This window comes from Mycteria americana, chromosome 14 (genome assembly GCF_035582795.1).
Source record: "Mycteria americana isolate JAX WOST 10 ecotype Jacksonville Zoo and Gardens chromosome 14, USCA_MyAme_1.0, whole genome shotgun sequence".
Classification (NCBI taxonomy): Eukaryota; Metazoa; Chordata; class Aves; order Ciconiiformes; family Ciconiidae; genus Mycteria; species Mycteria americana.
Window position 1 is genome coordinate 756,647 of NC_134378.1, and position 21,771 is coordinate 778,417.

The window sequence follows — 21,771 nt, forward strand, 5'->3', positions numbered from 1 at the left end:
AGCTATGATGTGCCTTATTGATCCTGTATAATTACTTCTTAAAACTAAATTAAACACCTTGTTTGTTTTACTACGCCTACTCAGCACAAAACCACTTTGCTCATTAGGATGAGCTTTTCTCCTTATAAGAGCATCTTGTACCAGCCTTTTTTATTACTCTGTTTTGGATAGATAAGAGAGACATCAGCTGTCAGAGTGCTCAGTTCTCCCAAGCACTCAGCTTGTCCATTTTAAAAACTGGCACTTGCTTTCTTCCAGTGCAGGACCTTATTCACCATCCTGAAATTTAATCAAAACTGCCTTTAGTGGAGAAGAGATCTCTTAGGCCAACTTTTTGGGACTCAACTTTGGGAAACTGTATCATTTCAAAGCATGGGGCATACATGGCGTTAGCAGAAACTATTTGACTGAAAACAGTTGGACCATGACTGAAGTCACACCAGAAAGACAGAGAACAGAAGCCAATCAATCAGGCAGATGTAAGAGGAGGTATTTTGTTGGGAGCAATAGTGGTTATGTTAATTTATCATTTAAAAAAATCCCCAATAAGTTGGCTGTGTAACATTGTCAACAAATCCGTTAACTGACCCTCTTCCTCTCTCTCTCCTCAAGTCCAGAACAGGTAACTGACTAATTCTGTATTATCCTTCCTGAAGAAATACTCAATAATTTTTGTAGTTAGGTGATATGCTCTATCAGTGTTTAGAAACACGTTTAGAATCTGCCACGGAGAATTTTTTGCTCCCCTTGTGTATTACCTAACCGTCTTGCACCACTGGAAGTTTATTTTATTCCTGTTTGTTACATCAGTTCCATTTTTATGACACTTGCAAAATGGTGACGCTAAATCCTCACCTTCCTGGTATCTTCACCTTGTATTATTAATTTAATGCCCTGCACATGGCTCCAATTAATCACCAAAACCACCCCCACAAAACCCCACAGCTCCCTCACTTCTGAGTTACAGGGAGTTCCATTTGTAAATATTCTCCTCCCAAAGAAATTTACTTCCCCATACAAAAAGCTTTAACTGCATTCAGTGGTCCACAACTAGACATTCATCCTTGGCATTACTTCTTTCTGTCATGGGGAAAAGCATCTCCACTATAAATTTTTCCTCATCTTGTCCTATAAGCATTTTCAAACAAACATTTGTTAACAGTGTGAATGAGTTGCCCAAACATTTACATGTAGAATTTATATTTTAAATCTTGGCACATAAGAGGTGCTCAGAATCTTCAAGATTTGGGGCTCCCTTTTCTCAAAATAATCACAATTTAAGCTATTTGAGTTTAAAAAAAAATAGCCCAGATCAGGCACTGAGTTTGAGAAGAATGACTCATCAAAAGTCAAATGTCAACTTGATGACAGAAAGAGCTTCTAACAGTGTTCACAGAAAACTTAGGAGTTTATCTTTCTCTGTTGTCTAACGAAAGGCTGTGAGTTGGCAACTACTGATTGTGCTGCATAGTTCAACCAGAAAGGTGGATCCGAAAAGACTAAAAGGAGCCAAGTTTAAGTCTTATCTATATTTTTTTATCATCCATGAAACACGAAGAACAATTTCATAAACATATAGTTCTAAAACATGCTGGGAAAGTGTTATCACATGCTTAATCCAGAAAACATGTATGGCCCAAGGATAAAACAGTACATACAACACCTCTAAAACCTATTTATGCATATGGTAGTTTTAAAAATGTTGTGATGAAATATATGGTGCCAGCCCTACAACATTAAAACTGCTAAAGCTAATAATTTCAAATAGAACAACTGAGGATTAGCTTTGCATTACAAACAACCAAATCTGTCCTTGGTAACCAAAAAAAAAAAAAAAAAAAGAACAAGCATCCGTAACACAATCCACCTTGTGAGATTTAGCTTCAGCTTTTACATTACATGGTTCATCCTCGAGGTAGGTACCATCCAGAACTGAAGACATACTGTCTATAGGGTATAGTAAATTCAGCATCCATCAATCAACAAACCTATTTGAGAGCTGTCTGCTTATGCAACTGAAACAAAGGCACTTCATAAAACGGGTTTGAGCTTCCTACTGGAAAGATCAACAAAGGTAAGAAAGGAGAAACACTGAAATGAATTAATCTCATCAAACCCTTTCTAACAGACACTTTCCCCCAGCATTTGCAGGGAACAGATTCCCATGTAAGTCTCTAGTCAGACAGAAGTACAGTTTGTCACGCAGAGAAAACTCCAGAGCCACATGTTCTTATCTCCAGACGAAACATGCACGCTCAGCTGGGTAAGACTCCCTGAAGGGACAGAAGCCGACAACCCATAGGCAAACTCTAAGTAACAGCGAAGGACTCATCACAAGGGGAGGGGAAAACAAAAAACAAAAAAACCACACACAACAAAAAACCCAGACTGCATTAAGACATTGCACTTCACCTGCTCGCCCCACCACCTCCACCACTTGTGTTCCAACTAAACTGGTACTGCAACTGGAGCTGACATATTCTGCCTACCCCCCTCGCCCAGTCATTCAAGTTTTCTGTCCTTAGAAAAAAATTGCATGGAAAAAACACAATGGAGGGGACAGCAAAGTGCATCATCATTGTATCATAAACTCTGTAATGCAGAAGGATGTTTTGGATTAATGCACACTGGTCTGTACAAGCATCACCCAAAAAAAGATAAAGCCAAGGAAAAAGAGCCAAAAATACTCAGTTTCAGGAAAAAAATTGTTCTTAACTGCATGTACAACTTAACTGTGAAGGCACGTAGCCACACTGAGGCGTCCTTTTCCTCTAGAAATGCCAAGCTTCTTCCAATCTGAGCATTTCTCACAGTACAATGCACTTGAGCAGCACAAAAACAGCTGCTGTTTCAGGATGCCCGTCTCAAACAGAAAAAACAGGAGGCCTGGCAATAGGTCTGTGCTGCAAACAGAACAGCTACACGGGATGTTTGACATTGAGAAGCAACAACCTCTCACCAGGATTCCACTGGCCCAGGAGTAACACACTGATTTCACTTTCTTATTAGGAAACACATTTCCAAATAAATCATGTTTTAGCATAAATTTCTGTGTGTCAATATAAATGCAATGGGTGTTATATCATCCCGCCTTTCTCTAGGATAAAGACTAGTTTCATTTTTGGCTTTTTAGACTTTGTGGTCAGACAGGGTAGTTTTCCAGTCAAATTGCAAGCGTCAAAAACCAGAAGTGCTGCATAATTTGTTCAGGAATGTACAGAAAATGCTTTTTCATCCATATCCACATCTAGTCCATGGATAGCAATGTTTTCTCAGTGCTGAGTCCATTTAATGCTTTTGAGGTCAATTCCATCCTGCACCATTTCCCAGAGGGGACTGTAAAGAAAGGAGAAAAATGAGGGCTATCCAAAATGCACATGACAATGTCAACAATAACCAAACAGACAATTTCATCGATGACACAAGAAATTAGGAGATACCTATCTACCTATCTTCCCTTTCTGGAGGTCAGTGAACTTCAGACAATCAGTCCTCAACTGTGTCCTCAGCCCAAAATACAAGAGGTGAGAGGGCAGGTGCTCCACCTCATTTCCTGCTCCCACTTTAGGCATAAAGTACTCGTGTCCCTTAAGAGGCTGAGCCCTCGCATTTGACACTGTCCAGATGAGTCAGGAGTCTTTCAGTTTCACCAAAATAAAACAACTTATCAATACATAAACTCAGTAATACCATCTCTGGCTTAGAAACTTCTAGGTACTGCCCTACGTGCTTGCCCTACCCATATTCTTTCCCTGACAAAGGCAGGATCTGGGAGAAGGTTTGTTTGTTTTTTTTTTTCCTTAAAAATTTGTCAGTACTGTTAAGATCAGGCCCACTACCCACTCTGGCAACACTGCTTGCTTATATACATAGACACCACCAGATTTTTGAAACAAACAATTACTTTCAACTAAATCCAACTCTTCAAATGATTATCATACCTAAGAAGTCTTTACATTCAATAAGAAGATGGCTCACCTCATTTCCCTCAGCCTCTTAACATGCTGTATGCACTTCTGCACTGTATAATCTACTTCTTCCTCTGTAGTGAAACGACCAATGCCAAATCTAAACCAAAAGAAAACCATTAAGGACCAGAATAACGTGCATATGGAGGGGTGGAACAAATCCACCACCTACTTTTAGCAGAAAAGAAAAATATTTGGAAGCATTAGGGAAGACCACTCCATGCACCTTATAGATGAGTGAGCCAAGTCTTCATCTGTTCCGATTGCCCGCAAAACATAGGAAGGCTCCAGAGAAGCTGACGTGCAAGCACTGGGGAAAGGGAAGGCAACCAAATTTCAAATTTTTGTTCATGTGCAGGTGCTACACTGAAGTAACACTTCACTAATCTCCTCCAACAAAGAACAGGTCACTTACAGACATTTAATATTACTATGAGTCTTTACAACAACCTATATCAGCTTCCCAGCCTCTTAGAAACCACCAGTGAATACAAGCAAGAAGAGTGGTATTTCTGCTGCTGAAGAAAAAGAATGGAAGGGGCAAGCATTAGAGGGGAACGAGGGTAATAAATTAGAAGCATGAGGTAAGAAGAGAGAACACAGATAAGAATAAACACAATGCCAAACAGAAGCAGCGGGAACGCAGACCAGGAGGTAGCTGAAGTGAAGGCCATGAAAAAAAGACAAAGGAGCCAAGACAGAACTAGCCAGAGAAGGTAACATACCAAAAGGAACACTAAAAAAGAAAAAAAGACTTCACAAGCTGCTGTTTGGCAGCAGAACAAATAAATGAAAAACAGTGCAGAGGAACCCAGAGCAAGATGATCTAGTTATAGTCATCAGTAGAGAGAACTTCCATCTTGAAGCAGTAAGCAAAACTGGTTATGTGTTGTTACGCAATTTTTACAGGTAGCAACATGCAGCACAAACTGGAGAGCTGTTTACAGCACTCTACTGCACAAAGCAGAGCCTCAGAAGAGATTTTTAAATTACAGAAGTGTTTGGCTTCAGAGACAGTCACGTGGAGACTTGTTCTTCCTGTTCATAGTGCCAACATATTTCTAATTAAGATATGCTGACCACTTTGTTCTCAAAGGTGAGGAAAGGGGGCATCTTTACACTCCATTAACTTCATCATAAGCATCAAGTTTGTCTCAGTAACAGAAACATTGCTCGTCACTCCTGTAGAGCCAACAGAGCTCCATAAAAGCATATTCAATTTTCTTTCTGCTTTTGCATTAAACATAGGCACTATGAGCTAATTTAATTCAGATATTTCTCCAGCATCACTAGATTCTAGTTACAATCTGCCACTTGTGTGAAATCCTGCTGAAGGACAGAAGCTGCTCAAATGCTGGTAACCTTTAGAATAAAAAGTGTCACCGACAGTTACAAGTCAAGGCTACTCAGATTGCAGGTAACCAGTCTGCAAGGCTGGCAGGTAGGAATTTCTAGGTTGTTTTTTCCAGTTTTGTTTGGGGTTTATTTGGGTTTTTTTTTTTTGCTTTCAGGATGAGTAAATTTGACCTTCATTTGAAATGTGCCACTTCAGAGAAACACCATCTTGGAATGCAATCAATGCCAGGCAGACTCATTAACCGAATACACAAATATGAGGCACAGAGGAGACCACTCCTTAGTTTGTACCTCCATTAGCAGAAGTTATTTTCTATCCAAAATATACTGCTATCCTTCCCACACATTCCACCTACCTTCCTGAAGACAGAGCCACGTCTTTCAGAGCCATCAGAAGACTCTCCCCTTCCACATATGCAAAAGATAAATTGATGCATCCTACATACAAATAAATGAAATAGAAAAAAACTTCCATCAACTGAAATCTAGGGCAAATCCTACCCCACATGGCAGTACTTGCACAATATGTAGCTAAAGGGCATTACTCAGTCATAGCCATTAACACTGAGGAGCCAGACAGTTCTAATGGGCTCAGGATTTTGCTGTTACCTGGATAGCGATGCTCTCTATCTCCATTCATAACCACATCAGGAACTTCACTCATTATTTTTGTAACCAGTCGTTCTGCCAGTTGTGAGATTCGCTTATGGTCATACTAGCAAAGAAACCAGAAAAGAGACCAAAGTAATAAATTGTGTACAGTTTGACTTCACTCAAACTGTTTTGTGCCACCAGCCATGAGCAGACTGAAGTAGCTGGGTTTGGTTAGACTAGGGAAAGAACACAGCTGAAACTTAAAAAGAAACTGTCAAACTTTTAAAACAGTCTCTAGAGTAGGCAAAGAGAATTACCAGTTTGGTCCTAGCTAGCTCAGCCTTCAAAAATATTCCAAACCATTCAAAAAGATCTCTATATACAAGCTGCCAAATTTGCTTTCATAAAAGCACCGAGTTCTTTGTGTTTAAAGACAAGTTAGGTAATGCATAAGATGACGCATTTTGCAGCACAAGAAAGGGCACCTATTATAGTGAGTGCCCCTTATTTCCCTAGGAGCTCTCAAACCATACCACATAAAGACATGGACTCACAAATTACTGTGAACTCAGCTTTTACAACACATAACCTATGCAATAAGAACCGCCCATGTGCAGCGTCTCATTCTAGACTAAAAAATGAGGTCACTTACACTAAAAAAGCAGTAAGGGATGGTATCAGCTCTGGTGCACAGGAACAGCCAGATGCACACAGGCAATTCACGCTTGTTTACACACTTGAAAAAGCTTTAGAAGAAAACAAGGCTATCTCAAATATTACTTGGTTTAGAAACCCCAGAACTCTGCCAGGCAAGGAAGAGAATCCAGATCTGAGGCTCGTGCAGAATTCAGGCTCTGCAGGCTCTCCAGCCTCCAACAAGGCTTCCATAACCACCCAGCTCAGATGGCAGATCTCCGCCTGTCTCCCAGGAAGAAGCTTGATGCTGTGTGTACAGGCATCTGGCTTATGCATCCCATTGGCACTATATTAAAGGATTTTTACATTCCACCTGTAAAGAATGCATTGGTGCCCACAAACAGATAGAGCAGCACACAGAGGCTTAGACACCAGACCTAGCCAATAAACTTTACTGTCCAAGCTAGGAAAAAAAAATAAGTTCTTAGTTGCAAAGCTGCAGTAAACTTAAAGTTATATACATTTAATAGGTATGATAATGGACTAGGAAGTCTTTTTTTTTTTTTTTCAAATATACATTACATAAACATGATTTATTCCATTTCAGAGATGCTGCTAATACATGTGTGCAGAATGGAGAGACAAGTACAAGCACTTAAAGCCATATTTCACTAAAACTGTCAACTGTAAACCTATTGTAGAAAACCATGATTCAAACCACTTCAAGGAAAAAAGAAACTTAAGAAAGCTGAAGATCAACTTCCAATTACCCAAAACCAGCCTTGAAGATCTCAAAACATTTACTTAATGTTACAACACAAGAATCAAATTTAATTCAGGCACATGGACACAAAAAGACCTAAGGAATCCAAGACCTAACTGGCCCTGCCATATTATTTTCTGGAATCCAGGACAAATATCTTCTCCCACATACCTCCATCTCTTGCTGTGCCACTTCACATGCTGCCCCCAGGCCCACAGCTAAAGGAGTGGGCACAGTCCCAGACCGCAGTCCTCTCTCCTGGCCTCCTCCACTTTGCAGGGGTTCTAGCCTGACGCGCGGTCGACGGCGAACATAGATAGCACCAACCCCTTGAAAACAAGGAAAGCTGTTTTAGCATACACCCACAGTTCTGAAATTATGAAAAAGGACTCCAAGGTTTGGAAATATTTGTTATTTCCACAGCAAACACATATTTGGACACCTCGCTGGAGAAAAACGTAGTGAACACATAGAGAAGGACAGTATTTTCTAGGAAATGGTGTTTGTTCCCACTGTCCATGTTCCTCTTCATTCAGTTTCCCAGAGCTTCAGCCATGGGAGAAGCTCAGTTTCTCCCAATGTGCTTCAGCCACCTAAGGACTCAGTACTTCCCTTACTTCTCACAATTCCTGTGTGTCCTGGTTTCGGCTAGGATAGAGTTAATTTTCTTCCTAGTAGCTGGTATAGTGCTGTGTTTTGGATTTTAGTAGGAGAATAATATTGATAACACGCTGATGTTTTGGCTGTTGCTAAGTGGTGTTTACGCTGGTCAAGGACTTTTCAGCTTCCCATGCTCTGCCAGGTGCACAAGACCTGGGAGGGGGCACAGCCAGGATGGTTGATCCAAACTGACCAAAGGGCTATTCCATATCATATGACGTCATGCCCAGTATATAAACTGGGGGGAGTTGGCTGGGGGGTAGGGGTCACTGCTCGGGGACTGGCTGGGCATCGGTCAGCGGGCAGTGAGCGGTTGTATCACTTTTTTTTTTCCTCCCTTGGATTTTGTTCCTCTCTCTCTCTCTTGTTGTTTTCCTTCTCATTACAATTCATTATTATTACTACTATTATTTTGTTCCAATTATTAAACTGTTCTTATCTCAACCCACAAGTTTTCTTACTTTTGCTCTTCCAATTCTCTCCCCCATTCCACCAGGGGGGAGTGAGCGAGCGGCTGCGTGGTGTTTAGTTGCCGGCTAGGCCTAAACCACAACACTGTGCACAGCTGAAGTTCATCCCTTTGCACTGAAGTTTTTATGTGCAGATATTTCATTCATCGATGTTCCCTTACTGACTTCCAACTGAAAGCTCTAGAACTCCTTTCCCTGGATTACCAGGCCAGCACCAGTCCCAGGAGTCCTCTCCCTTTCTTCTCATTAGGGAGACTCATCAGTGGCACCAATTTCTAACAGGCAGATTAGATGAGCCAGTTTTGACAAACAGCTAGTTTCACTCTCATCTCTTCACCTAGAAACTTGATTTCCATGTCTTCATTGTGCCTTGGCATACATAACAAGTGCCTGTCACCACAGGAAGAATGTTTGCAACTTCTGGTCATAAGTAGTTGTGAAAACTTATGTCTGTCACCTGCCCAAAGTTATTGGTTGAAAACTTAGTCCTTGTCCGGAGATATGCCTTCAGCTCTCAGGAGAGCTCGTACGGAAAAAGACAACATATTGAAAAAATAATAATTTTGCCTTTTGTTTCTGAACAGCACATAGAATACAGCAAACCTGATTTCTGCCTTTCTACATCCAGTGTTAGAAACTAAATGGACCGTGACAGCGATAATAGCTGAACTTTCACCATTTGGGAGTCAACTAGAAAATCCATAGCCAGATTTTAAACCCCACTCTGCAAAGAAGATGCACAAATGGAGTTGGGGGGAAGAAGCCATTGGGAGTAGAAGACAACCAAAATCACTAAGAATTTAAACTTTCCAGTTAGCTTTTGATCTCCTCATTGCAAGTTACACCTGGGTCTAAACTTTGCCCTATAACCCAGTGGTTTCACTTCAACTGTTTCGGTATCAATGCTGCCTCACCCTAAGCAAATGACTCCTGAAAAGCCACTCCTCCTAAATGCTGCCACCATTATAAGATACTGTTTCTCCCTTCAGTGAAGCCACCTCACAACCCATCAGCACTGAAGATCCACTTACTGCAGCACTATGTCTGGCAGCAGTGCCTGAACTACTCCAAAGTCAGTCCAATACCAGTCTTCAATAGTGACTGTTACTTAAACTGTAGAAAACTATGACAGACAGGTTTGACTTCATACCTTGTGTAATTACCTTCAGGTAGGCATGGAAACAATAATTCTCTAGAAAAACGCTTCAGTAAGTACCTTTAGGCCCATAAATTTTATGGGCGCTGATGCTCATGAGATCAATTTTCATGTCATTGACATCCATAGGAATTTTACCAATTGCTTGTGCAGCATCTGTGTGGAAGAAAACCTTATGCGCGCGGCAGATCTCACCTGTAATAAAAACATAAGAGCAAAAAACCCCAACGTTATCTCATCTAATCGTTATGATTCCAATGATTCCAACAACAAATCTAAAGCATCAGTTTATAGCAGGGACCAGCTCTGAGGTGACAAAGGAAGAAATGGGTGCTGTCATGTTTCTGTTACAGTAAAGTGTCTAACACTGTGTAGGAGCTATTCTAGCTGATGCCTAGCTGGGCACAGGTTTAGGCAGGTCAGCAGGTAAGACTACGGTGAATTTCTTCAGGTGAAAAAGTTAAAAAGTCTTCTGCTGTTAAGAAGTGAGATTGTTTCCAAACCCACACCTACCAAGTTTAAGTACAAATGGCTGCCCAGGACATCCAAGTTTCCCCACAGGGATGACTCCACAGCTGGACAAAATTAAAATTTTTTTTCTTGATTCTTTTTCTTCTCAACATCAGTCCAGTACAAGCCAGCCTTACTTACAAGTTTATAGTTGCCAAGTGTTTTTATGCCATTTCCTCTATTTTCCAAGTTTTGCACTACTCAGCTTCAAAAATGTTCTCAGAATTGTCACTAGTCCTCATACACACTGATTACTCCCACCTGAAGTCACTCAAGCCTGTAATCAAAATTTTTGCATCCAGAGCTAAAATACACTACAGAACAAAATAATGTAATGTTCATGGGCAGTGAAGTTAAATATTATTTATTTTTGTCATCAAAAATTCACAACTCATCTTCCACAGAATCCATACCTAGCACAGTTGCATCCCAGACCTCTCCTCTGCACAAGTTCAGCATTACCTTTCACAGGAGAAGTCCTCCTGTGGTCCAGCAAGAACGGCATTGCTATTGCTAATATCAGGCCATAGGCCTCACCCTAACAGGGCCTTAGGTTAACTCTGCAAGGCACCAGTCCTGGCCTATCAAGGTGTTATGAGAACTTACTGTGGGAACCAGAGCTTGGTACCAGGTATCTCTGGCATTTAAGCATGGGAGAACAGTAACGACCTTGACAATATAAGCACAGTAGGAAAATAGAGTCCTCAGGCCTATAAGTAACTTGCTGATGGTCAATTACTTGTCAATTAAGAAATATAACCTGAAGAGCCCTGGGGAGAATGCTGCTTTGAGCATAATACAGAAAAAAAATGCAGCAGCTAAGCAAGAGGAAAATCAGCTGCACAACAGGGTAAGATGCCTGCCACAGCCTGGGAAAACAATACCCTCCAGAACCAGGCAGTATAAACTCCAGGACAGAGGCCAAAACCTAAAAATTGTCTAAAAACTCAAACATCTTACGAAAGGACATCTTGGGGGGGGAAGTTGTCACTGTCATGGGAAATGTTACCAAGGAATCACCGTGGGATCCAGGGAGCTGTATATGTGGGCCACCCGCTCACCCTGCCTGCTCCAACAACCCTGGTTCTCCAGCTCTCCCTTCACCTGCTTTGCCAGACTGCTTTGAGGTCCCTGTCCCTCCATCTGCCTGCTCAGAGCCTGGCTCACCCTCTCCCTGCCTCCTGTTCTAGAAACCTGGCTCTTCAGCAGCCTTTTGACCTCCAAACCAATTGTTCATGACTGCATATGGCAATACTGGGGGGGAAGGGGTGTAAGTGTGGTGCTGACCATCTCCTCCTGCCCCAAATTCTGCACATTTCTCCTCTTAAACACTACAGGTGCTCAATAAACCATTACAGTATGCAAACTCAATTTCGCCAGTTATTCTGTGCAATTTTTTCATCCATTGTACAGTTCAGAATGAAACTAGAAACACTGCAGCTGATCTGTACTACAAGGCTATAATTGCTGCAATACTCACTGTAAAAGTACTGAATTTCATCCTCATTTCCCTTTTAAAATAAGTTTTTATTTGGGACAGCATTATTATTTATTCCTGAACTATATTACACCTAATCTCTTGCATCAGTAGATTTCGCTATGAAAATATTAAGTAAAATGAAGCAGAGGTGACATTAGCTGGCCTCTGGAAGCCATGGTGTACTTACCAATATCATGAATTGGCTGCTTTACTCCTATTTCATTATTCACAGTCATTACAGAAACCAAAGTTGTATCTGGCTGGAATGCAGCCTCCAATTCCTGGTGAAATATTCAAACACACAGAAGTTGTGACTAACAGCAGAAGCAAGATTCCTGTGCACACCTTCAATTTGCTAGCAAAACTTAACCACCAGCCCCCTAACTTGCGCATTACCACCAAACTCCCTGGGTTCTGACAAACAGTCCTGGTGAGAGCACTAATCCATGTGAACATTAAATTCCTGTCGGAAGAGGAGCGTGATTAAAATTGCATTTCTACATACCCTAACCCTGGTGTGCACCATGCCACCTGACTTGATTAAATGAAGTCAGAACAGGCTTTTGCTATGTCTCATACACTCGTCTGAACCATTTTCTTTAATGAATTAACCACCCACAAAACAGCTTAAGCCACACCTAGACAAAGTGCAGTTGGCTATAAAGGAACTACACTGTATACAAGAGAGCATGATGCAAAGGAGTCTGCCAGCAAAGTTCTCAGAGAACATGACTAACACTTCTGCGCCTGCAGGCCTGATCCCTCTACCCCACCACATACACACAATCTCTCTCCAAGCCAGATGACGGGGCTAGAAATAAAACTGATGCTGTCCTGCATTACAGGACACAAATGATGAAATAAGCATAAACAGCTTCTAAATCCCAGGACTGCAGCCAGTACACCCAGAAGGGTCAGTTCATGGACGGCAATCGGAAGGGAGTATTGTAATTGCTGTGTCTGATGCTGAGTAGCTCAGGTCATGAAATTTCACTACTAACTCCTGTATCAAAGCCAGCTCCATCCTAGTCATGTACTGGGCTCTCTATAGGGTATGCAACAGCTCCACCTGCGTAGGTATGAATGACAGCAGGTGAACGGTGGGATGAGAGATGGATGTTTTGGTTGAGAAAAAGTCTAGAGCACCAGACAGAACAGAAAATCCTTCTCCAGCTGTGACAGAGACTGTGACTCTCGTTCTACCTTGCGATATTTATTATCCTTTCCTCTTTATCATCAAGAGGACACAAGGTCCTCTTGAGTATCAATTTGAAGCTAAAACCTTTTCTATTTTCACTTTCTGTCAGTAAACAACCTACCTTCAAATCTATGAGCCCATTTTTTTTAACAGGTAGATACGTGACCCGAAAACCTTCTGTCTCCAAGGAACGGCAAGAATCCAACACGCACTTGTGCTCTGTTTGCGTAGTAATTATATGTTTTTTTCTGGATTTATAGAACCTTGCAACACCCTGTCAGGCACAATCCATGAACAAGAAATATGCTGTTAGACCACTGAAGAAAGCAAGCTTTACACAAAATGATCGGAAACAAGAAATTGCTATTTAGACATAATTCATTTGGATCTTCCCTGTTTGCCCCAAAGTCATGAATCTAAAAGGTACTGACATGTAATTCACACTACATATGTCCATCAGCACTCATTTTTCAAAGCATCTCACTTTTCAAAAAGCCTGTGAAAATGTTAACATACATGTAAGTTCTAGACACTATTAACAGAAATACTTTTCTGAAAACATTTACAATTGAGTCATATACAATGAGAGGTCTGAACAGCCACATACCTTTAATCACACACAAGGTTAAAGCACTACCTAGTCTTAGTCAGAAAAAAGCTTGTAATCAGCATCTCCACTATATTTCATGATAAAGATTTTAATTACGTAAGCAGAAGGATTGTATTTGGTGCATGTAAGATAAACATTATTATACTCTGTCCTCAAAACCATGTCCTGGGCACCAAAACATCCCAGTATTTGTATGTGTATGTAGCAGAATACACAAGGAGTAAACCCAGGAATGCAAATATTTGCTAACTAGGCCAACATATTAATATTTAAACTGTTGAAAGATGCATATAGTTCTTCAGAGCATAATTTTAACATAATAAGTAACTATCAGTATAAATCTTTTACCTTAATTGCCATGTTATTTGATTCTGTTGCACCACTGGTAAATATAATTTCCCTTGAATCAGCTCCTATTAAATCTGCAACTTGCTGTTTAAAAAGAAACACAAATTTGATTTGTTAATATAAAATACAATTAATTCACCATAGCAAAACACATGCAAAATGTTTTCAAGAATACCCCCTTGAGCCTCGAAAGGATTACAGCTAGTATCTAAAAAAGTTATGCTACAGGTACAATAGTCTAAATATCTGCATTAATACAAAATACATAACGAATTCATACTCATTAGCAGTAGTGGTATTAAGCATTAAGAACATAAAAGTTAAGTAGACAAAAACCCAGTACATGTTACTTCCAAAAAAAATGACGAAGACCCACACCTAAGATCAGGACAACGATAAAATACGAAGTTAGCCCAATCACTGCAGCAGCACGCTTGTGACCTCAGGAAACCAAAAATCCTGAGGCACCTTTGCCTAAAGTATTGGTTTCTGCCATTTCACTTGCTCTAATCTCATGATTTTTTCTTATAATAAATCTGCTAAAGTATTTACATACTTTAGCAAAGTATGTAAAGAGGAAGCAAAGAGGAAGCTGCTAAATCCAGCCCACAGAGAACTAACTACAACAGTTTTATCATTGCTTTTGATTTTCTTTCAACACTGAATTTCCTCGCCAGCAGGAAAACCACTATGCCTGCAGAGAGCCGAAGACTCACCCGCCTCGCCTTCTCCATAGCAGCCTCGCTCTCCCAGCCATAGGCATGGGTCCGGGAGTGAGGGTTGCCATAGTAGGCTGTCAGGTACGGGAGCATGCTGTCCAGGACTCTGGGATCCTGTGGGACACAAACCACCCAGCCTTAGAAGCAGAGAAGGAAAAGCATCTCTGTCCCCTCTACACACACACACCCTCCCTCTGCCCCAGGATTAGCAGCACTTCTGCTGCAGAGTTTATCTCAGACCAGATCTCCAGAACTTGAGATTACTGCACGTTATATACAACATTGCCTCTGGCAGATACGAGTATCCGGCAATTATGTTCTGTGCCCTCGCACATAACCTCAATCTGCATCAAGATGATCACAGAAGAACGGGATTTTCTGAGCAGAAGAAATACAGAGTCTTAAAAAGTCAGGAAAAATTACACAGGTAAGTATTTTGGTTAAATTAATTTCTTGCTGCCCCTCAAAGCAATACCCATGCCCACAGATTTCGGTGAAAGCTCTAACGCGGCTCTGCCACTGCTCCCAGCCTGCACGCACCCGCAGAACAGGAACGGAGGCACCGAGCCTCTGCCCACCGCGGGGTGCGACGAGAGGGTCGGCGGCGATGAGACCGTCGCGGCAAAGTTAAAAGGCCTTTTACAGGATGACCCAGGGCTCCTGTGCCCCAGGCAAAAGCATCCGTCGCTACAGCTAACTTCACGTGGCGCTGCTCTACCCGCGGCCACCCCGGGAGTGCGGGGAGAGCCTTAAACTCGGGAAACACGCGGGCACTCCAGAAGAAAGGGAAGGGAAACAACGTTTATTTCCCCCGTCCCCCTGTACTTTCTGTTCGTTGGGGGAAACCCCGTGGATTTGGGGGACGAGGCAGCAGCCTCAGGAGCACGGGCAGCCAGGAGGCTCCGACGCCACGACCCAAGAACGCCAGAGGCCGGGGACGGATCGCAGCCCCTGCGGGGCCCAGCCCTTACCAGCGGGGTGGTGGCCTGGACGTCCATGTAGAGCGGCCGCAGGGCGCCGCCTCCATCGCCGCTTCGCCCTGAGGGGAGAGAGGACAAGTCGCCGTCAGGCGCCGGCAGCAGCGGCGGGCCCGCGCTCCGCCGGCCGGGCCGGGCCAGCGCCTCGGGCTCTGCCGCCGCCCGCCCGGGCAGCGGCTCTGCCCCCACCGCGGCCTTACCCGGTGCCGGTGCCGGTACCTGTCCCGGTGCCGGTCGCGGCGCGGCCGCCGAGAGGCGTCGGGGGGCGGGGGCCGCCCGCAGGGCCGCCAAGCGCCGCCACAGCAGCATGGCCACGGCGCGGGGCTGGGCGGGGCGGCTGCTGCCCCTTCCGGCTACGTCACGGCGCGCGCCGGAAGCGGGGGCCGGAGCGGGCAGCGGCGGAGGGCGCGGCGCGGCTGGGGGGAGCGAGGTACGGGCGGGGCGTCGGCCCTCACGCCTCCCGAGCTGGGTCCGGGGGTCTGCGGCGGAGGTCCGGGTCTCCCGGGGGAGGGGAGGGGAGGGGAGGGGAGGGGCGGGGCGGGGCGGGGCGGGGCGCGGCCGAAGCACCCGTGAGGTAAACCGGGCACTGAGGGCCCCGGTGCGCCGGGTGCGAGGCCTTGCGCCAGGCGGGAGGCGGAGGCCGCCCCTCCCGGCGGAGCCGCTGGAGCGGTCTGCGGCGTGAGCCCCCGCCTTGGCCTTGGGCTCCTGAAGGGCAGATTCACTGCCCCGCTGCTCTGCTTCCGAGGCCGGTGGCAGCTCGGGAGGACGGGCCCGGCAGCGGAGGCTTTGCCAGGTGATGCTCCTGCGCTGCTCGTTGGGAGCTGAAGAGCTGAGAGTGAGGTCCTGAAACAGCTCCTGGAGACACAGCAGCGCTCGCGGGGGCTTGCTGAGGGCGAAACGGGCCCGTCATCGAGGCACTGGCATTCCCTCCCTGTCTTTTCCTACTTGATAGGCAAGGAAACGAGTCTGGAAGCCTGCAAAGCCTCTGGCACTACACTTACAAGAGGCTCTGAACCTGTGCGGGCCTGCTCTCCAGCCCAGTTTGGTTATAGAAGCGTTTTAGACAAAGCAGTAAATCCATATGTTTTTTTGTGCTTTCTTTTCTAGATGCCTGTGACCGTGGGCCCATACGGGCAATCGCAGCCCAGCTGCTTTGACAGAGTAAAGATGGGTTTCGTGATGGGCTTTGCAGTGGGCATGGCAGCAGGAGCGCTGTTCGGCACGTTTTCCTGCCTCAGGTATGCCGAGGAAATGGCTTCTGTGGGCAAGTCATGACAGAGCAATAGCTAAAGAGAAATGCTCCTGCTCTGGGATTGGAAAGGGAGGTACGGGTCTGGTCCTGTGTTGTCACGTAGGTGAAACTTTGCCAGTGGCTCCAAATTAGCCACAGTTCGAGAGCCTGCTGTCAGCCCCAGCCTCAGATGGGAAAATCTGGCAATGACAGGGCATCGCCTCTGGGTCAGCTGTGTACACAGAGGTCACAGTTTCGCAGACCTTTTCCTGCTGCTCATAAGGGAGGTTGCGTTGGGAAGCTGAGGCTGTGGACAATCAGCTCCAGGAGGAGCTGGGTGAATTGTCTGTGCAGATACACGTGCATCCTTCTCCTCGCTCTTAAGTTTCCTGAGGTACTCTGCAAGCTCTCAGGTACCTGCATCATGGTTGCTTTGGGTGTCCCATCCCCCTGCACGGAGGCAATTACTGTACTGACCCTGAGTCTCAACTGCAAGAGTGTAGGCAGAGCTGTGGCTGGCACTGGCACAATCCCCTTGTGAACCGGAGAGGGACGATATTCCGCGTTCCTCTGGCAGTCCCCAGCATGCCAGCACGGAAACAATGCTCGCTGCTCCAGGTTAGCTCTTGCGCCTCTCACTGACTGGTTTTGGCACACATCGTCCATGAAAAGGAATTGCTGAAATAAGCTCTTCCGTATTTTGCATAACTCTTTCTGCTTGAGGTTTCTTAATCTGTGATTAAACATGGGCGATGATTTGGTAGTGAGGAGGAAAAGGCACAAAGTCTAATCTAATAGAGATTAAAAAGTTTTCTGATCTCTCTTAGATCCTGGAGAATATTAGTAAGTGGTACAATGCTAGCAGAAAATACAGATTTAGGGTATTTAGAAGAAGCAGTGACAGTGGTTCTGTTGTACTTGAATGACACAGCTACGTTACTTCTGCTGTACCATTTTTGAGGTGAAATCTCCATGTTTTAAAAACCAAGTGCATGAAATTCCTTAGACCCCGCAGTCACCGCAGTGCTTAAAAGCCAAATACTACGAGCGCTTCCTGAGAAGGAACAATTCTTTTTGTTTCGATCTGACCTCAGGTAAGTGGGAACTGGAGAATAGAAATGCCTCTGGACACTTCAAGGCCTTTCAAGTTTCTCTCATTAAAAATATGGTGTCAGTGGTAAACAGGAAGTTCGTTTACAACATGGTTTCAAGTTGGTGGTATTAAAAATACTGCCACTGCAGCCAGGTAGGATGGTAATACAACAGCTCAGACCCTTTTTATTCTCTGGCAAGTCAAATACTTGGACAGCACAATTTTTTTCCCCAAATTAAGGGTATCTGGGGCATGAGCCAGTAAAGCTGTTCCTGCTAATGGTGTGGCAGGAGGGTACAGTGTCAGCTGGTACCACTGCGGGAAAAAATACATGTGAGCCATTGGCAAGGGTCACTCAAGTGCCCCAAAGAGAATAGCTCCATTTTTGTTTGCAGTAGCTCAGGCATGGGTCACCATGGCCTGTATCCTTGCAGAGGCAGGCGGTATCATTTTAAATTTAGACTGAAGAGCACGTGTTTGATTTGGGCACTCGGGCAACCATTAGCTGGTTGTATCAGATGTTTTCTGCTGTATGTCTGTTACCTGTCAGGCTTCAGCTTTTGTGTAATTCCTGTGTTTTTCTTTATCTCAGGATTGGCATGAGAGGACGAGAGCTGATGGGTGGAGTTGGCAAAACGATGATGCAAAGTGGTGGGACGTTTGGGACATTCATGGCTATTGGTATGGGAATCCGCTGCTAACCTGGAGCTTGGGTTTTAATCCAGAGTGCCCCCGTCCAGCCATTCGTCCTCTGTACCATAATAAAATCTTTAGATACCTGGAAGTGAAAGCTCTTCATGAAATGGTGAAGCAACATTCTCCTTGCTCTGCTAATTGTAAACATGCTTTTTACCAAATTTCTTCTTTCCTCCCATCTCCTACTCCCATGACAATGAAAACTAATAATCATTATTACTGCATTGAAGTTCCTATTTCACAGGCATAAGTACAGCGCACACATTTCTCCCTTTGGTACTTGGGCAGCTCACTTTCCCAATGTGTTGCTGCTCCATTGCATTTGTGCGTTCCTGAGTCTAGGAGAATTATTCTGTGGCTAATTCAGATCAACTATAAACTTTCTCTCCTCTTGCAAAAATAGGTGGGTTGAAGCTGGCTCCATTTCTGAGTTCCAGGTAATACAGGGCAAACCCTCACAGAGAGTGAGCGAGGGACCCCAGAAGGACTTGCTCAGGTCCTTCTGCAACTGAGGGCAAACTACAGCAGCCAGCCTGGCGGCATGTGGGTACAGGAAGCAGTCAGGGACCAGCAAAGACCAGTTACCAGTACAGCCACACTACTAGAGCTGGAAATCATTAAATTGCTGGAAAATGGAGAACAGCTCCTGTCATGTGACAGCTAAAGGTATTTTGTGATGAGTCACAAGGATGACTTCAACACCAGACATGGGAGATAACCTCCTTGTCAGGCCTTGAGCAACACCCTTCCTAAAGCTCTCCCCTCAGGACTAGCTGTGCTGCAAACTGCTGCGTTACCAGCACAGAACAGCACAGCTTGACTACTCTGCCTCTCTCACAGCTCTGAAGGGCACAGCCTTACACCCTTTGTGAGGTGAGGTGCACTCTGCTGTACAGCCCTTCCAGAGAAGGGAAGAAGCAGTGGTTGCAGCTGCCTCCAGCGACAGGAGCTTGCAGTGGCTTTTTTCATTCGCTCAGCAAGGGAAGGGGGCTTCACCTGTAGGAGCTGTGCTGCCAGAAACAGTGCTCTGTGGTAGAGTCTTCCTACAGTCTGCCTTAAGGGATCTAGAAGGTGCTTAACGCTTCCCAGGGAGCAGGGGATTACTCCCTACCCTTCACCAGCCTCTGTAGCACTGCCTGCAGCTGAACTACGAAATGATCAGCATTGCAACCTCCTGTTATTTGCCTTTTGAAACAAGGCTTATCTTTGCTCCTCTATTTCTGGTTAAGGACAGGACAGGTTAGCAGCAGCAGAACCTGAACCAGCACCTACGCAGCCTTTACGTAGTACAAGTGCCATTTCCCATTTTTAAGGGAGAAACACAAATCTGCCACTAAAAGCCTGCTCTCTGTCTGCTGTCATGCAGCTCAGCAACCTCTGAGAGAGAAACTGCCAACAACCAAGTCAAGCAACACAGCTGCTCTGGAACAGCTCAAGTTTTACTCCAGCTGACACTGGTGGATTTAATACTGGCAACTAAAAAAATAAGGTCAAGCAAAACTAGAGAGCAGCTTTGCTTGGCTTTCTTCAGCTGTGTCACATACTCTTAAGACACCCTCCTCTAGTATATTCCTGGCTCCTCCCCACATTGCCTTCATACTACCTCCAGATGCCCAGTGTCATTTCCTCCTGTGGCTCCCTCCTGGATTGCTGAAGAGAGTCTCTTGCCATACTGCAGCTTAGCCACAGCTACATACACCCTGAATGGCAGCACCTGAGAGGCTGGAGACCACGTCACCACCACCTTCCATCTCAGAGCACTGCCGGCATCCCTGCCCAGCCCATTTTCACCCACCTGGGTGGAACATACTCTCTACACCTTTGTCAGACAGCTTTTATTAGCCAGTGGTTAAAAGTGACAGGGGACTGGGAAAGGGCAATCCACTTGGACAGGCTTCCCAACAGAAACCAGACTAAAAGCCAACAAATTACTCCTACATCCCCACAGTTCACCATTTGTGAAAGACAGGGTCAGAGGGGGCAGGGGGAAGTTATCTCTGGAATGAATCTGCAGCAGGCCTGAGAAAGGGCTAGAGCTGCCCACTGCTGCGCAGTGAGAAAACCCACAGGCCCTTAACAGCTACAGCTGCAGTACACGGAGGGTTCAAAACAGCAGGAACCAGCTCCTGCATTTTCTCCTGGAGGACTGGTATTCTGCATGTCTACCACTTCAAAGCATCTATCACTCACCTCCAGTCTTCAGCACACACTGCTTAAGTCACATTAGGAGAGCAGAGAAATAAAGCTTCATAAAGGCCTTTTTAAGAGAATTTTATTTGAGTGGTTCTTACAAAGATTGTTGCAATATGAAAGTCTTTGTTTGATAGAAATATCAAGCTGTCTTGTCAAACACACTGAAGTAACCCAAAAATATATTTCAGAGCTCACAGAGCTTAAAAAGAGCAAAGATTATATGCAACCAGAACAAAACATGTTTCTGTATTTCCTACCGATTTTCAGACTCGGCTGAAATCCTTCAACTGTGCCACTGCATACACAGAAACGTATCTGGAAATGCAGAGATCGTTTTGTTTGGAAACTTAGACACACCTCACACAGTATTTACAAAGAAACTTTTACAGATACATTAATCAAAAGTTACCATCAAGAAATAAAACCCTTCAATCCTTCTATTCTTACCAATTATTCAGCACAAAGCAAGCTGAGTGGCTGTCCAGAGTCAGCTTTCAGTAGCCTTTTGAATTTTCCATTTATACAAAACACTAAATATGTCCCTTCATAAAGTCTATCTCTGATATTAACCTTTAGCAGATCACCTACGTTTAGTGAAATGTAAAATGCAATTGCTGCATTAAAAGAAAGGCTTGTGAAACATTAAAAAATGTCATTATGTCCCATCTGCCTTTTACAGAGAACTTGTTTTCTATGAGCTACTTCTCAGTTCCTACAGATCACCTTAGTAAATGTACAAGAATTACAAGGCAGAACAAGAAGTCAACAGCTTTGTATACAGTGGAAATGCTAGTTAAGGAGAATGAACACACTGCATTTCTGCTTACTTCATTTTATTTTTAAAGGTAGCAGGAAGTGTACACAAAATGACATTAAATCCTCTCCTTTAGTTTTATCTAAATAAAAGATAACTCAATCTTCCTCCAAAAAATAACTATGTACAAAACTGACTAAATCCATCTTCATCGTCGAACAGGAACCAGTAGCTGGGTTGCAGTCATAGAATCTGGGAACAGGCTATGGTACGTTGGAAGAGGTACATACGCTGCTGTAATCATTTTACCTAATCAGAAGATTAAAAAAAAATTAAAAAAAAAAATCAGTATTTGGTCA

General features: G+C 44.2%; 3 protein-coding genes across 19 annotated transcripts in view; 1 reads left to right on the plus strand and 2 right to left on the minus strand.

The window, feature by feature from the left end:
- Positions 1 to 1,509: 1,509 nt before the first annotated feature.
- Positions 1,510 to 15,779, minus strand: NFS1 (NFS1 cysteine desulfurase). Of its 3 annotated transcripts, XM_075517182.1 has the most exons (13): positions 15,646 to 15,779; positions 15,440 to 15,507; positions 14,466 to 14,582; positions 13,750 to 13,833; positions 12,913 to 13,065; positions 11,781 to 11,874; positions 9,664 to 9,798; positions 7,489 to 7,646; positions 5,934 to 6,039; positions 5,681 to 5,762; positions 4,195 to 4,278; positions 3,979 to 4,068; positions 1,510 to 3,336 (listed from the first exon to the last, which is right to left on the minus strand). In XM_075517182.1, exons 1-13 carry the CDS (start codon positions 15,752 to 15,754, stop codon positions 3,273 to 3,275), a joined length of 1,344 nt encoding a protein of 447 aa, XP_075373297.1. In that variant the 5' UTR covers positions 15,755 to 15,779; the 3' UTR covers positions 1,510 to 3,272. The 3 variants fall into 3 exon arrangements, with proteins under 3 accessions (XP_075373297.1, XP_075373298.1, XP_075373296.1); XM_075517183.1 differs by lacking the exon at positions 12,913 to 13,065; XM_075517181.1 differs by having other exon boundaries at positions 15,440 to 15,754.
- ROMO1 (reactive oxygen species modulator 1) lies at positions 15,723 to 18,553 on the plus strand. 2 transcript variants are annotated; one of them, XM_075517186.1, is made up of 3 exons: positions 15,723 to 15,875; positions 16,553 to 16,683; positions 18,362 to 18,553. In XM_075517186.1, exons 1-3 carry the CDS (start codon positions 15,753 to 15,755, stop codon positions 18,468 to 18,470), a joined length of 363 nt encoding a protein of 120 aa, XP_075373301.1. In that variant the 5' UTR covers positions 15,723 to 15,752; the 3' UTR covers positions 18,471 to 18,553. The 2 variants fall into 2 exon arrangements, with proteins under 2 accessions (XP_075373301.1, XP_075373300.1); XM_075517185.1 differs by lacking the exon at positions 15,723 to 15,875 and adding an exon at positions 15,915 to 15,935.
- Positions 18,554 to 20,720: 2,167 nt separating this feature from the next.
- Positions 20,721 to 21,771, minus strand: part of RBM39 (RNA binding motif protein 39) — a 32,293-nt gene continuing 31,242 nt past the window's right edge. For all 14 annotated transcript variants that reach the window (XM_075517172.1, XM_075517166.1, XM_075517165.1 and 11 more), the window contains one exon: positions 20,721 to 21,721. In XM_075517172.1, the coding sequence (XP_075373287.1) occupies positions 21,621 to 21,721 (101 nt within the window). In that variant the 3' untranslated portion in view covers positions 20,721 to 21,620. The remainder of the gene's footprint in view (positions 21,722 to 21,771) is intronic.